Raw genomic sequence first — 14,281 nt, forward strand, 5'->3', positions numbered from 1 at the left:
ATTTTCCATCAAAAGTAATGTAGTCATAAATGCCACATTGCCGTAAAATAGTTTTGAAAACATAATTAAAATACCAAAATTCCTTTTCAACAATAAATTTTTAAGTTAATATATATTTAAGGTCACAGAATTAATTGTGGGACTGCCTAAATCACACACACACACACACACACACACACACACACACACACACATACCTCACATTAACACACATACAGATTAATAATATACATAACTACACATCACAAGTCTTTGCTAGTTTTGTATTTGGAACAAGACCAGAGAGAGCAAATAAAAGTTGTAATGTATGACCCAGAGTATTGCCTCGGCTCAATTTAGCAATATTTATAAAATAAAGGGACATCTATTTAAGATGGTCAACAGGTGTAACTGAAGATTTTGTGGAATGTAGCTGGCAATAAAAAAATTAAATTCATGAAACATAAAAATGGGAGGATTATGTTAGAACATTGTGCCAAGTCCTGTGCTGGTAGTTATTTTTAGGCTGTTAAAAATATAAACTTGTCTTTGCTTTCCAGCACCTGTTCTTAACTCTACCAGATGTTTGTTCACAGTTCCTTAAATTTCTTACAGGATGTTTCCTGCCTTTGACGTAGATTCTCTCTCCTGGGATCATTGAGCTCCCAGAAGTTATTGCAGCTGTAATAATGTGGGTGGGTTGATTAAAGAATCAGATCTGAAAATAACATAATAAATGCATATATTCTAAGGGGTGCATTTTTTTCCACATTTTAGCATGTCTTCCATTGGGGTATGTCCTACAATAAATGCCATGGTAGTGATTTTTTTCTCTCTCTTTATTGGGGATATATAAAATAATTCATCTTAAAATTGATGATGGCTTAGATGTAAAGATATATGGTAACTTACCATCTTTGCCATTTTTATGGTCACCTAGTGACTGGAGAGCCCCTTTCATTGTTGCTCAATTTGAAACCTTGGGGGTTGTACCTTACCATAAATTTCCTTAGCTTCATCAGCAGGAGTGAAGTGAGTTTAGTACAGAATGATATAAATGATAGTACTTCTTACATCAAAATCCTTATACTTTGAACAGACACTTTATCAAGTGGCTGAGCAAACACAGCAGCTTTTGAAGTATTTGAAGAGCCATTGAATTTAAGAGTCTTCATGCCCTCACTCTTCTTTAATCTTATTAGTACAGGTCTCCAGAACATGGCTCTTTCTTGGTTCAAATTTAAGGACATAGATTATACAATAAAGCTTAAAACTTATCTATGTCAACCTGTTGATAGATACATCAAATACTTAGGAAGCTATTGAATTTAAAATAAGAAGAAATCATAATATTTTTAAATGACATTCAAATGGATAGGGACCTATTTGATCTCTTTTTTAGAAAAATCTTCATAAAATAATTCCATCATTCTATCATTTTTTTTTCCTACTATAATTTGCCAAATTGAGCAAGGTAAAGTTTTCGGTCCAATATTTTGTATTCACCAATAAAATGACTGAATGAACCTAATGAATAAAGATGGATCTAGAACAAATACAATAAATGTCAGATATCCAGACACCATAAGGAATGTTAAGAATTCAGTCTTTTAACATCAATCTTTTAAATTGAATTAGACTAATCATTTCGATGAATATCACTTTATCTCCTTTTTAAATTTTTATTCCTCTCATATCCTATTCATTCTGGTCACTTTATCCTTAGAATCTCACCTTTAGAATTAAACAAGAAACAGTTTACAAAATGATTCTGCCTGCTTCTCTGTATAAAATAGATGCCCCGATGTAGAGAGTAAGGTAATTAGATTACGTTCGACTGGTATATTCATCCCAGCTCTGCTACTAAACTGGTGGCATGTTTCTGGACACACACATTCTCCCCTTCTACTTTTGTCTCCCCAAATTGTGCATCAGTGTCCTTACTTTTCCATCCAAAATCTCATTGATATACCTATGCTTCTCCATTCCTTCTCTCCAGGTTTAACCATACTACTATTTTTGGGCCCTTGTAAGACTCCTGAGTGTTCTCTCTGACCTGGTCTTTCCTTTGTCCGTCTTATTCTACCCTGACCTCTAGGTTAATTTTCTTAATTGTCAAACTCTTTCTCACCAGGCTTCAACATTCTCATACTTAATTACCAAACTGAATCTTAACAGCCTAGCCCGGCTTTCAAAACCCATTATAGACAGACAATCAATCCTACCTTTCCTCCTTGGCTCTACTTCTCATTGCATATTGCTTTCTGCTTTATTTATAGACATTTCATGTGCACGTATCATCTCTCCTTACAGGGTGCAAGTTGTATGTAAACTAAGACTATATCTTAGTCATTTTTTTATCATGCACAGTGCCTTATACATTGTGTGTATCCAATAAGTTAGTGGGAGAGTAAAGAGAACTTATTCTACTTTCCTTTAATACAAAAATATAAGATATGCAACTTGGCCTTTTTTGGTGAATCAGAATTGTCCTGAATGTTTCAAAGATGTATTGAGAAGCTTTTATGAAAAGATATTCTGTTCAGTGTTGGGAGGTAGCTATGAATGAAAGAAGGCCTGCTGAGAGTATCCTGTGGATTTGGAATTGGAAGCCATATTTAAAAACTAATTTTAAATAAGTATACATTGGCTCTGAGTTATATTTTCAGAGAGATGTTCTTTAGTGGATGATGGGGGTTTGCAGGGATACTGGTGCTGTATGAGTGCCCTGACACATGTGTTTGTGCATGTGTGTGTGCATGTGCATGTGCATGTGAGGAAGAAGGAGTGTGGAAATGCCTAAGTGCGAGCACAAGAGTCAATCAACCCAGTTGCTCAAATAACTGCTTTTGTTTGTTGTCCTTCTAAGCACCATCCTTAAAAGATGGGTTTCTTAATTCTTGAATAGTATGTGGGTAGTAATTCACAATTCTAAGACTCTTCCACAATTATTACTTTTAATCTAGTGTTTTAAATTATTGTCATTTCTGGAGTTTAAGGGTTGCTTTCCCAAAGGACGTTATTGTATTCCCTGAGTAATATGGACACAGGGCTGGGTAATTCCAAAAGTGGCCACGGCAGAATGTTTCCTTTAAATTATAGATCAGAGAAACAGGTCCAAACTGATGTTTTGAAAGTTGTATTGTGGCTTTTGTAAGCTTTTGCTTTATAGCTACAAATTATATATATTAAGTGAGTAGATTCCAGCCATTTTAACTGTGACGATCCCTTTCAATGTCAAAAAGAAATGGATTATTTTATAACAATTGTTCTTTCAGCATCCTTGATTGAAAAAAATATATATATAAGCAAAACCTTACTCTAAGTCCTGTACTTTTTAAATGAATCTGCATTTTATTAATCAAAAAATACATATTATTTGAAATACAGTATCAGATGTATGTAATAATATAATGTAGTCTTCAGACAATGTCTGAAGCAAATATAGATCCCCAGTCCCTTCTAGTAACGTAATTACTCATTCAATGAGATCCTTATAATAACACAGCTACCAGTGAAAATCAGCCCACTGAATGGGAACCCCTGCTTTCGGTGAGATACTTTCTGTCTGCAGACACTACTACCAATAATAATGTAATTTTAACTAGTAATCTAATAATCGATACTCTATTACAAAACTTTTTAAAGTATTCTAGGACGTTATTCTCTAAAATTGTACTTGTTTTTCTTCTTCTTTTTGTTTTTTGAGGATTTGTAAAGTATTTAATGAACTAGGATGAGCAAAAGCTAAACTTTAAATTTAATAGTTCCTTTCATTCCACAAGGCTCCATTTATTTACAATGTCTCCAGTTATTTAATTTCGCTGTGTTTTGCCATTAAGTGATGTGGTGTGCTCAAGTCATTTTCAGCTGTACTGACTTTAGAATGTGCCTGTGACCAATTGTCATCTTTTGAATCTCAACCAATTGTTCTTTCTCTGTTCCTCTCTCATTAAATGCCAATAATCTGATTATCAGTTTGAATTTGAGTCAAAGCAGGCTGACCTAGATTGAATGAAATGCAGCCACCCCTCCCAGCAACAGTTCCTTTAGTGAATTCTTCCGCATCTCTTACCCAGACAGAGGTTCCCGAAGCAAGAAATTATGGTCATTGTTTGTCACCCACATGTACTTTTAATGTGATATATTTTTAAAATGTTTTTTTTTTATTTGTTTTTGAGAGAAAAAGAGCATAAGCAGGGGAGAGGCAGTCAGAGAGGGGGACAGAAGATCTGAAGCAGGCTCTGCATGACAGCACAGAGTCCGATGCGGGGCTCAGAGTCACAAACTGTGAGGTCATGACTTGAGCCAAAGCCTGACGCTCAACAGACTGAGCCACCGAGGCACTCCAGTGTGATACTTTTTAATGAAAATCTGATCATAAATTTGAACATAATAGCCGTAGCTTTTACTTTGTTGCAAAGACAATAATGAAACATATCTAATAGCTCAGTATGAAAAATCGGATGTTACACTGGAGCGGAACACAGGATGGCAACATGAATGTACCTGTAGCATGGGCGGGGAGTATGTTTACGAGATCCTGTGTGTGCACAGGAGGCCTGCTTAGTTCTGCATCTTCAGACACATGTGGACACTTGGTTCACTTTTGTGTTCCTCACTTCGATAACCAGGATCTAGAACTGGAATGAATTCAGAGATGGGGAATGCGTAAAAACACATATCAAATGAGGAAGGTATTAAAGGTTCTGAGATTGTATTTAGTATGTATTTGGTAATAGATGCAGAGGATACATGGAGATAGCATAACTATTATTAAATATTTAAAAGGTTACTGCATTTTGAATCTGTTGTCTATGGCTTTTCTGGATTGAAAAGTCCCAAGGAGTCAAAAATCTCCACTTACTAAAGAGGTGAATTCCTAATGAATAGAATAGGTCACATTAAGAGAAAAGTAGATTCTCTGTTAAGATGTATAGTGTGTCCCAGGCTGGATGATCATGTGATAAGCTGTGATAGGATAGCAAGGATCACATGGGTGTGTGGACCAGATAGTCTCCAGCGCCCCTTTCAAACATAAGAATCTCTGAAATATTAGAAAAGAAGTGCGTATATAACACAAATCATGATTTAACAGTGTTCAGAATACTCGCTTTAAATTGCCGTCTCAGAACGTGTTTTATAATGTCTCATTTAACCACTGAACCATTGTGATTCCTTAAAAGCTTTACATTCAGAATTGTGCTAGATACAGATGCAGCAGAGTATGGAGGGCACCAGAGACTGGACCATAGTACCGAGTTTTTCTCTCAACCTTTTAAACATAATGAACGTCCCTGTTCTCTTTTGGTAAGTAAGCTTTTTAAGATCTTTTCATTGCATTTCAATTTTACCATTTATTTTTTTTTTAATGTTTATTTATTTTTGAGAGAGAGAGTGTGTGTGTATGGGGGAGGGGCAGAGAGGGAGGGAGACACAATCCAAAGCAGGCTCCAGGCTCCCAGCTGTCATCCCAGAACCCGACGAGGGGCTCGAACCCACAAACCGTGTGCATGAGATCGTGACCTGAACTGAAGTCAGACGCTTAACCAACTGAGCCACCCAGGTGCCCCAACCCTTTGTTTTTAAGGTGATGTTTTTATCCAAAGAAACAACAAGTCTTTGACCTGCTAAAAGAGAAAACAAAAGCAAACAAATAAACAAACAAAAGAAATGGGGTCAGGGATGATAGAGAAGAAGTGAGTTGAAATATTCAGAGGCAGTGTATGTGGTACTGAGCTGAATTCAGTTTTGGAAAATAATAGCAGGAGGTATTTGGTGGACAATTGGGGAAGTTTGTTTATTAATAGGATTAAAAATGTTCCTCAAAAAGTAAGGGGAAGGCATTTTTTTTTCTATTTTTATACAACAGTTTACTTCCCTTCTGTTGTTGCTTTCTGTGTAATATTTTGCATCAAGCAGAATTCTCCATTATTGACTGTCTAATGAAGTGTAATTTAAAACACCTTAAAAGGGTAAATAAAAAATATATCTTTTTCTTCCCTGTAGTCAATTAAAGACTGAATTCATTCTAATTATAAGATTTTCTTATTTCTTCATATTACTGAGGAAAACATTAAATTATATAACTCATTTTTACTTTGTGTTGTTAACACCTGAAAGAATATTGCTTCAAATTACTAGGTTTAGATTCTTTTAAAAATGTAGAATTTAGAAACTCTCCAGATTTGGAAGAAGAATTCTTTGTCTACTTTGTGTCCAGGTAGTAAGCTCAAGTCCATACATCTACATTATGTTGTTTTGTTTTGTTTTTTTCCTTTTCCTGACCAGTCATATACCTCCCTCCTCTCTCCCTCTCATGCTTTTGCTAGCTCTAACTCATTCTTGCTTTCTCTCACCCTCTTGTCCTCTTTCTCTTCCTCGCTCTCTCTCTCTCTCTCTCTGGCTCAAATCTGCAATTTTTTCACCATGAGAGGTCTTAGATTAAGATTTGTTTCACTTTTATGAAGCCAGGATATATCTAACAAAAGTATAGACAGTGTTATCATAGCTGTTAAATTCTCTTGTTTTTTCAAAAATTTAGGTATAAGGCAAAAAGGAGAATTCATAAGGAACCCCTAATTCCTTCATTTTTCTACTATATTCCCACCTCTTAAAGTTGTGCAAGTATGTCACTTGGTAAGTCACCATATTATATGCCGAACTGGCTTGTCAAAGACAGTGGCATAAATAAGTGAGCAGAGCAGAAATGAGCAAGATTGAGCTGTGGATTATTAACTCTGAGGAAAATTCAATGGCCACAGGAGACTTGAGTGTTACACTAACAGTATGCAATGATGGTGGTGATACTTTTTAGATACAAGTATAGATACATATGCATTTTTAAGAGGGAGGGCTTAATGATACTATCAGATTCTTTCCACAAAGAAAAATTATTGTAGTTTTTCAGAATATTAAGTTTTGCCATGTAAAGACTGATAAAAAATAGGTTCTGAAATAAATTTGTAAAATTATCTTAAAGTTCTGCAGTAACCGAAAGAATTAAAGGCCCCTGAGGCATTAGGGAAGATCATTCAGCTTGCAAAGAGGAATCATGGAGAAGCAGCAACTGACTGCAACAACGCTGAACTTGAACCAATCAAACCAGACTGAAAGGAATTTGAAAAGTTCAGGCAAAATTTGTATGTAGCAACATACATTCTAAAATTTTGAGTTCAGTGATTCAAAATGTATGCAGTTGGTTACCTAAATGTATCCAATGGAGGTTCTATCGGGGAGAGAGGCCTGGTAACACATTGAAAAAACCACAATGTTTCAGCAGAGAACTGGGGATCAAGCCCCCTGTCTGCCATTTCCTAGCTGTGAGACCTTGAGTAATTTAACCTTCTCTGTGCTGCATTTTCCCTCATCTGTGTAATGAGAATTAGTAATGGTATCCTCCCTACAGCAAGAGATTCTTAGGAGGCATAAACTCATTCATTACTGTGGCCAGGGTTTTTAGAAACTGCAAAATGCTATCGCACATGTATTTTTAGATTATTATTGTCAGGGCTCTTCAGTTACCTTTGTGCGTATTTTAAGCACATCAAGTTACTAGATGCTTTGAGGACACGCAGTTAATAAGACCTTCTCCCAATTTGGAGGAAATTATAGTCTTAGGCAAGGACTCCTAATCTTTGAGAATGGCCAGAAAATATCTTGCCATCCTTTCAATTTTGTAAGAGCAAAAGTATCCTGTCATAATTAAAACAAGCCAACTAACCAGTGGCAGCAAAAGTCAGGAGATTATTTTGCATGTACTAATTGAATTTATCTTCCAAATAAGATGTGTGCAGTTCTAAATTAGCAGGCGGAGTGGAAAGTATCACATAAGCCCCACATAAGCATGTGAGAACGTAGTTTAACCACTGCCCATATCAGAATTCTCCCAACTCTGTCAAAAAGGTAAAGATTAGCTCTGTCTTTGCAGCAGCAGCATCTTGTTTTCAATGACTACCAGTGCTTCAGGAAACACTCATTTAAATGTCTTTAGGGTCCAGATGAATTCAACAACACTGGCTTTAATATAAGAATAAAGCAGCCCAAATAGACTAGAAAATCCAGTAAAAACATGTTCCTTCATGCCAGAGTTATCCTTTGAAGAGCCGGGGGGGGGGGGGGGGGAGAGGAATGCATTAAAAGACAAACCTATTCTAAGAATGCCTCATTATAATGGAATTCCTTATTAAACTGGTTCATAGGTACTGGGATCCAGTCAGGTTTCTTGAACATGACTATGGGCACTACAGGTCTCATTCCACCACCAGTGAGAGATCACTTTTGCCTCCCACATGCCTTGAATAAAGGGCAGAAGAGAAGGCTTCTTTCCTTCTCCATGAAACTTCTTTCCATCACAACAACTACACAGTATTTATTTACTAAAGCTTAATTTGCAAACTCAGTCATCCAAAGGATCTGCTGAATAAGTGTCAAATCTGTTTTCAAAGACAGTAACAAATAGAGCTTCAAGGAATCTTAAAATAGCCATACATGCTGCAGCATTAGCGGGTACCATATTCCCGTGTCTTCTGTATGTACTCCATCAGTTGAAACTGTGAAGCCGGAGGAGAATCGTGTGTGTACTACCATTGAAACATATCTGCTAAGATCAGAGCATTCACAAATGCCAAGAAGTTGTAGGGCAGAATTTCTCTATTTGCTTTACTGACAATTATTGGGAAACTCCATTTTAGCACAATCATTTCTCCGTATTTTGGTTTCTAATATAGGAACCTATATGAGTTCAGATGTTACTTATATGTCAGCCGGTGTGGTGGGAGCAGAGAGGCTTGCTTGCTCTTCTCTGGTTCATAAATTCAAATTCCGTGGTACAAATGGAAGAACAGATTATTGAATCAAAAATGAATTAGTTTCCTTTACAGTAACTCAGGTAGTCTCAAGGGTGAATTTGAGTAAGGCAATAGTTTTTTCATTTATTACTTTGCCAGTTAGGCTCCTTATTATTAAGAAGTAGTCTATTTATTCTCATTCTAAATTTGGAAATTCAAACGTAGACTTTTGGTTAAAATAGGGAATTCGGCATAGATGTACCTTTTCTTTTTCCTCAGCGTAAATATTGAAAGTCTTTAAACTTTTTTTATTTAAAATTATTTTAAGATTTTGTGATTCTAATTTTGACACCCTGTTTTCAAAAATATATAATTACTTTTTGCAGCTCAGTTGTGATCCTAGAAGAACATAATACTTTTGCCTGGATGACATAATATAGTAGATTATTGTGTGCTCCATTGTGGGGTTTTGGGGTGTTTTTTGGTTTTTTGGGGTTTTTTGGCCATGTTAGTGGTTGGCATAGTGATTAAATCACTAAGGTAGTCAAAGTAACTGGGTAGGTTAGCATGCATTTTGCCTCTCTTAATAAATGAATTGGATTATACTGTGGCAGTCTGATTTCTTCTGAGGTGTTGACTATAAATATAGCTAGAAAAAATGAAATTCATGGCCATACATTACATTGTCTCATATGTTCTTAATATGATCCTAACTACAAAATCCTTAAGGCTTAATGGCTAAAACAGCATCATATATGTTAATCAGCATATATTATCTGTGGTGTGCTTACTAAACAGTTTTATATACATGCACTTAAATATCAATTGTTTATATTTAAATATACGTAAACATTTATGTATAAACCTACTTAAATCATGTTCATATTTCTTTTCCCTTGCTCTATGAATCAAAACTATTTTTAGAATTAAAATTATAAAATGAGAGTTACAGAGCCAATACTTAGCACTAAATTATAGAGCCCCCAAACTATTCATGTCTGTAATTGTCTCATCATAAGGATTACTTCTGATCATCTTAAACCTTTAGTATAATTGGTAGTCATTTCCTAACCACTAAGAAAATTGATTTACATACTCAGAACCCTAATAAAGAAGAAAACTCAACATTCCATAAATAGCCATAGTTAAGAAAAATCACTTGCTTGGGGAAATTCTCTCATGTTGCCTGTACTGCAAGGACTCTAGAGCAACATAAACACATTGTAGTAATTAACACTGCAGTGGAAAATATAATTACATAATATTCCCGTTAATGATACTATACAATTATCAACTGAACGTTTTTGAGCAGATAGTGTTAAGAGGTCTCTGTGACTGGAATTGGCATCATAAAGTTCCTTACATAAAATGACCAGCATCATTTAGTAAGAGTTCTTGGAGCATTTTTTAACCCTTAAATGCCAAAACAGGAAACTCAATGCATGTATTGCAAACCTTGAACTTCTTCTATCATCCCTTTTGTTTTACTCTCAAATTAGGGGTGGCCGAAACGCCAAAAGATCACAGAAAGTAAGGTTGTTTCTAAATCATAGGGCTTATAGTTATCATTGTATTTTATTAATGAAATTACCTATGAGGTTATACACCAAACAGAGCAGATACCAAAACTGTGTAGGATTCAAGTAGGAGATTGATGTGACCTGTCCTGATATATCACTGTGCCACACTGGCAGAGACCTATCAGCATTTATTTAGGCCTGACTTGTTTCATTGCATCTTTCCCAAGAGACTTGGACTTATCAGAATCCTCTTATATGCATAGAAGCCCATATCTTATATCAGAGAAATGTTTTTCAGGTAAAGGGAACTGAAAATCTTTTGTCCAACTTTGGTGCTACTGAAAAATTTAGATTGGTCTTCAGGTTTAAAATGCTTAGAAAAATTCAGAATCATTGTGTTCTAACCTGCTGTCCCACTGATTAGTTATACCTAGTTTCTATGATTCCCCAAACTACACACACAGAGTAATAGAGTAAGTATATGGCAAACTTGAAAGGGCAGAAGTGTCTCTTGCCTCATGCCTATTTTGATAAAAGTTGGAGAGAGAATTGGTTGAACCTGTAAATTATAGGAAAATTGTAGGGAAACAGATTATGGCATTGATGTAAAGGGTTTCCCTACACTTAATGACTGCAAGGATATAATATTTATCTTTTGGAAGTATTGGAAGCAAATCAAACTGTGAGAAATTGAGCCAGTCAGTGACTGTTAGCATTTGTGAAATTTTTCTCAGATGATGGTGATCATTTTCTAAATCACTATTAATTGGAGATTAGAAAAACTGTTCTCTGGTTATTGCATTCATAATATACATTTCTTAAAATGCTATCATTTTACAATTGCTTTAATCTTTATTATTCAAAACTAACCAACTATACTGGTATATCTGATTTTTTTTAAGAGTTGTGTTATCACAAAAACTGTAAGGGAAAACATTGTGTTCATTCGCAGAGTTGAGATATATTGGATATACAATAGTCTCATTCAGTAAAAATCAGCTATTCTGTTCTTTTATTTATTTTTTTCTTTATGCCATTTCTGCTTTGCCTCTTTCATTCTGATTCTAAACTATAAAAGCGTTTTTTTTTTCTTCTTTTTTTTTAACCATCAGTCAGACTTTCACTTAAAGATAAAATGACTGAAATAATAAAACACTCGCAATGTCGGAAATGGAGAGATACTGTCACAATGACAACAGCAGTCTGTAATATTATTTTTACCGTTTGTTAACAGTAAGTATGTTATATATAAAATAGCACATAGATACACATCAGATCACTTCTCATTTTTATTAAAAGTATTTCAGATAGAAGTATATTAAATACTAGTTTATGATATATGTACATATTGGTCCCACTTTTATTTATTCTTTTATTCATTATTCGTTATTTAGTCATCATTTGGCAACTACTTTGTCTACTGGCACCTTACTAAGAGTTAGAAATATGAAGACACAGGGCTCTGCCCTCGTAAAGCTCATAGTCTGGTAGGGAGTTCAGATCATAAACTTGAAAAACAAAATCACAAATTGTGTTAAGTGTTCAGAAAGAAATAAAAATGCCCTTTAACCAGAGGACCTGGATTCAGCTCTTTTCTCTGCCACTTACTAAGTGTGTGAGGATGGGAAAATTATTTAACTGCCCTGTGCCTCCCATTTCCTCATGTGCAAAAAGGAGATAATGATAGTACTGTGTCCTTGGGTCATTGTGAAGGGTGAATGAGCAAGTACTTAAAAGACAGGTAGAATAATGCACAGCACCCATTAAGCACTTAGTAACTGTTAGCTGCTATCATTATTGGTTTGCATCCTCACCATAAAGAAGGGAAATCTGGGACCCAGAGAGGAAAAGCAACACATCCAAGGTTGTACAAATATATATGTGTGTGTGCATATATATATATATATATATATATGCACACACACACACACACACACACACACAAAATAAATGGAGCTGTAAGAGATAATGAAGTTGGAAAAATATCATACCTAGTGTTCGCAAGGGACACCTCTCCATGGAGCTGGGATTTTTTCAGATGCAAGAGATATGGAACTAGCAAGGTAAAGAGTGTTCTGAGAGACCCAAAGGAAGGAAGATGTGACCTGTTTAAGGATCCAGAAGGCCCCTGTGGCTGGAGCCTGGTGTGAGGGGAGAAGAGACAAGTGTCACACTGAGCTGAGATGGAAGATGTATTGTATTTGTGCCAGAAGGGGAGTCAGGACCCTGCAGGCAGGGAGAGGATGTGTTTTGTATTTTAAATGCAGTGGCAAGCATTTTGATTGGTTTAAATTGGGGAGGGACCTAAAAACCTTTAGGATCCCTTATATTACCTTTATATGTTCTTAAAATGATGGAAGGCAAAACAGGATGACAGACCGGTGTCTTGGTGTAGAGCAGTGTTTTGTATATTACTTTTATTCACCTGAATGGAATAACATTGTGACCTTAGGGCAGCCTCCCTGTACCACCAGATAAGTGCCTCAACCTCAGCCAGTGTCCTTTCTTTGCCTACGTCTGAGGAACAGTGGGTTTTGTAAAGTGTATGGAGCCCTCTAGTGGTGATTGCTTGAAAGGAGCCTCAACGTTGCTGCCAGGACTGACGAACTGTAGAACTGTCTCCCCGGCGCCTGCAGACTATAAGTGGAGATAACTGTAACTTGAAGCAAATGGGAGGCTGAATCTTATCCCTTTGATATAATGTCACCATGCTCAGTATTTCTTTCCATTGCACTGACACGATTGTGTTGACTTAGGTGTACATTCCGAACCGAGTGGGCCTCATCCTTCAGAACGTGGATATGCCCAATTGAAGAGACGTGGTTTCAGCTTCACCAGAAGATGTGTGCTTTGTTTTCCTGTTCTCATTGTCACAGAGCTTGTAGTGTGTAAGCCTTTCAAAATACAGTTGTCTAGACGAAACATCAGGTGTCTGAAATTTAATATTGGTTTATGCAAATGAACGTCAGACTTTTATCGAAGGAGAGGGGGAAATATTTTTGCAATTTCAAGGATTCTAGACTATATTTTCCAGGCATCTGAGCTGCTAGGATTCTCAAATGAAGTATTATATGTAATGTCTTTAAACAGCTTTACTTTCCATGCCAATATTTGATAACTTAAAGTTCAAATTTGAATCATGTGTCATGTATGATTATTTCTGTTGAATATATACAGTATTTTTTTAAGATGAATATTTGATCACTTTATTTGTTCTAAGTATCTCTTGGTTTAAATTACAAAGTGCCAAGATTGTCACTATGTTTTTTTTTTTTCAAATTGTGTTTAGAAATACTGTAATAAATATGTAGTAATAATATAACATTAAGAATTGAATCAAAGATAATATAAAATTCTTTATCTATAAACTCATCCATGCTTCATTTTGCATAAGTTTTATCTCATGATCTCTGCTTCACTTAGTATCTTTGTGGATGCTGATATTTCAGTCTTTCTGAAGGCCTGAAATAGTAATTGTAACAATTCACAAAATGTCTTTTACTTTAGATCAATAAAATTAAAAATTGCAAAATTGCCTTTGCTAATGTTTATTTTGCTGTACTGTTGTGAAGATTAATTTAGGACGAATGTTAAAATGCCTTAGCTTAACTCTGATACCTTCCCCACATATATGCACATGTGCACAATCGTCCAGGCATGGGGGATGGGAGGTAATAATATTTGTCTTTAGGTACTATTTTGTAATGTGAAATTATACTAACTAACTCAGGTATCCAGGCTACTCTCCAGCTGTAAACCTGAACACTTTTCGAAGCTGAATTAACTATCTCAAACTAAGCGGAACACTCAATCATGAAATCGCCACTCAATTCATTAAATAGTAGGACACAAGTCTAAAATCATTGATACATAATTCATTCATAACTGAGAAATTATGATGCATTTATAAGACAAAGTATCTCACGTTTTTTAAAGGTCTTATCTTGCGCCTTTACATTAATACATTAATAGTGACGGCTTCTTTTTGTTGTT

The 14,281-nt window shown here is 35.5% G+C and overlaps 1 protein-coding gene across 1 annotated transcript in view; it reads left to right on the plus strand.

Annotated features, from left to right (window-relative positions):
• The window catches only part of GBE1 (1,4-alpha-glucan branching enzyme 1), a 276,566-nt gene extending 262,744 nt beyond the window's left edge, over positions 1-13,822 (plus strand). The window contains exons 16-17 of the mRNA XM_030329746.2: positions 5,172-5,289; positions 13,045-13,822. Coding sequence (XP_030185606.1) covers positions 5,172-5,289; positions 13,045-13,101 — 175 coding nt within the window. The 3' untranslated portion in view covers positions 13,102-13,822. The remainder of the gene's footprint in view (positions 1-5,171; positions 5,290-13,044) is intronic.
• Positions 13,823-14,281: the final 459 nt, after the last annotated feature.

This window comes from Lynx canadensis, chromosome C2, assembly GCF_007474595.2.
Source record: "Lynx canadensis isolate LIC74 chromosome C2, mLynCan4.pri.v2, whole genome shotgun sequence".
In the NCBI taxonomy this organism is placed as follows: Eukaryota; Metazoa; Chordata; class Mammalia; order Carnivora; family Felidae; genus Lynx; species Lynx canadensis.